General features: G+C 37.8%; 1 protein-coding gene across 1 annotated transcript; it reads left to right on the top strand.

The window, feature by feature from the left end:
• Positions 1-345: 345 nt before the first annotated feature.
• LOC106140478 (uncharacterized) lies at positions 346-987 on the top strand. The gene has a single exon (XM_013342073.1). The coding sequence runs from the start codon at positions 346-348 to the stop codon at positions 985-987; it is 642 nt and encodes a 213-aa protein (XP_013197527.1).
• Positions 988-2,909: the final 1,922 nt, after the last annotated feature.

Genomic DNA, 2,909 nt, shown 5'->3' with positions numbered 1-2,909 from the left:
AACTCGCGTAAGCGGTCGGTATCTCAGATTTTTATTATCATTGTTTACGTCTTGACGTTATTATCTAAACTTACTAACATGAGTTCCGGAAAGTGTGGCCAATGTGACGAGCTACTCACGGAAGGAGTACACTGCGCTGCTTGCGATGCGGATTTGCATTTCCATTGTGCCGGAGTGACTGAGGTAGGATATCGAAAGCTGGGAGACAGGAGATCAACTTTTCGTTGTCAAAAATGTAAGCAGACGGGTAATAGGGCACTATCTCCGACTCCGGTACCCTCTGCGGCTGCTACTGACGCAAATTATTCTACACTTCTTATGGAAATTAGGCAAATAGCTAAGAAGATGGAGCCCTTGGAGAAGGTGGCTGAGAATGTGGCAGCCTTGAGGCAAGAAATCTCTGAGCTGAAGACATCAGTTGCTGAATCCAGAAGTGAAGTAAAAGCTTGCAATGAGAGGGTTACGAAAGTTGAAATCCACCTGGAGAGGATAGACATGGATATCCACGAGCGTGATCAGTGGTCCCGCATGAATAACGTTGAGGTAAAAGGAGTACCGCAAGGTAAAAATGAAAACCTCTTCAATATCATGAAGACTTTGGGGGATAAGATTAATTACAAGATAGATAAAAGTTATTTTAACTTTTATACTCGAGTCCAGTCTATGGATCCAAAAAATCCTAAGCCCATCATTGCGTGCTTCCATAGTAGGTACGTCAAAGAGGATTTTATAGCTGCAGCAAGGTTATACATGAAGAGTTCACCTTTGGCGTCATCGGACTTGGGACTCGCCGGAAACTCGAGGATATTCGTGAACGATCACCTGACGGCTCGAAACAAGGATCTTTTAGCAAAAGCCAAAAAGGCGGCCCGGGAAATGGACTTCAAGTATATATGGGTGAAGCATACAAAAATATTCTTGCGGAAAACCGATACCTCACCTATATTAAACATAAAATCGGAAAAGGATCTTCTCAAAATTGTTTAGGGGCTAGTTTTGTTTTGTTTTTGTTTGTTAAACCTTTAATAAATGCACAATTTCATAATTACCTTACGATATTTTTATTTATTGCGGAACAGTGGAGGGTAGATTGGATGGTACTGGATATTACCTGCATATTTAGTATGAAAATAGTTTTTATTTGTTTAACAGTAAGTTACATTTTACTTTGTCTTTTGTTGAGGAGTTGGGCTCAATATTCAATGATAACGTCTTTTGTGTTGACTAATAGGATTCTATTGTTAATGTATCCCAAGCAAATACTGATTATCATTTGCTTGAATAGATATAGTTATTGTAGGCTGACATATATTTTGCATGATTATTCATTTTTTCTTATTAAATTATTCACTGTTTCTATAGCTATTTATAAAAGTGCTTGCACTTAATTTATTTTATCAGAACGTTCGTGGCCTTCGAACTAAGACAAATACTTTTTTAAGGAATGTTTATTTAAATAATTACGATGTAGTCGCGATTACTGAGAGCTGGTTGGTAGATAGTATTGTAAGCTCAGAATTATTTGATTCGAGGTATTTAGTGTGGCGGCGGGATCGCGACTACTCGAGAACTAACCAGACTATGGGCGGTGGGGTACTCGTGGCCGTGAGACGAGATTTTGTGGCAGCGGAAAGGTTACATTGGCGTAGCTCAGCCGAGGATATTTGGATAACGCTTTCTTTACGTAATAAAAGTTCGAATATTATTAGGATACATATATGTACAGTGTATTTATGCGATGAGAATATGGGGAATTCACATAGAACTCAATTAGAAAATTTTATGTTTAAATTGCACGATAATATTATGTCTTGTCCTCAGGATAAATTTATTATTCTAGGTGATTTTAATTTAAGTAATCTCGTTACTTGGGTAAGTGGTTGTGACGTGTCTTTCCTTCGACCGACTAGTGTGTCTGGGGAACATATAATAAATCTTATTGATACTTTGAATGTTTGTAATCTCGATCAATATAATAGCTTTGAAAACTGCAACGGACGAATCTTAGATCTGGTTTTAAGTAATGAATCCGTAAAGTTGAACTCTTGTAGAGTACCTTTGGTTCCAGAGGATCCTCAACACAGATCTTTCTGCATCGAATTAGATTTACGTGACATTGAAGTATTACAGGATCAGGCGCGTAGAAAATTTCAGTATTTTAAAGGCGATTACACATCTATATGTACCAAGCTTGATGATATTGATTGGCATTCCCTGTTCCTTAACAGCGCACTAGAAAATTGTATATCTTTGTTTTATGAGAAGTTATATGAGTTGAGGGATCGATACGTTCCGACTAAACTAGTTTCGTCAACCCAGAGCCCACCTTGGTTTAGTTCTGCACTTTTAAAAATATTCAAAGAAAAGTATAAATACCATCGTAGGTTCAAACGTTATGGAAATCTTGCAGATTACCATACTTTTTCTTTTCTGAGGAAACGTGCAATTGAAATTGAAAACAAATGCTATCAGTATTACATGAAAAAAGTTCAGGATTCTATTGTTAACAACCCTAGAGCATTTTGGTCGTACGTTAAAAGTAAAAATAAACCATCAGCGTTGCCATCTTCAATGGTGTATGACGGTAAAGTTGCTGATTCAGGTCAAGATATAAGCAATTTATTTGCTGATTATTTTCAGTCCACCTTTTTGGACAGCTCTGCTACTGGTTCAATCGGTGTGGGTTCTGCTCAGCATGTGGATATTCCTTCCACGTGTAAAATTTCCTCAATCGAAATTTGCCCGAATGAATTGCTTAAATTATTGCAGTCACTTGATGTTAACAAATCTGGTGGTCCAGATGAAATTCCTCCTATTTTCATAGTCCGTTGCTGTAAACAATTGGTAGTACCGCTTTTAATATTATTTCGTCGTTCTCTGTCGGAGGGCGTTGTGCCGAAGTTGTGGAA

Source organism: Amyelois transitella, chromosome 5, assembly GCF_032362555.1.
Source record: "Amyelois transitella isolate CPQ chromosome 5, ilAmyTran1.1, whole genome shotgun sequence".
In the NCBI taxonomy this organism is placed as follows: Eukaryota; Metazoa; Arthropoda; class Insecta; order Lepidoptera; family Pyralidae; genus Amyelois; species Amyelois transitella.
This window is presented reverse-complemented; position numbering and strand designations above follow the sequence as displayed.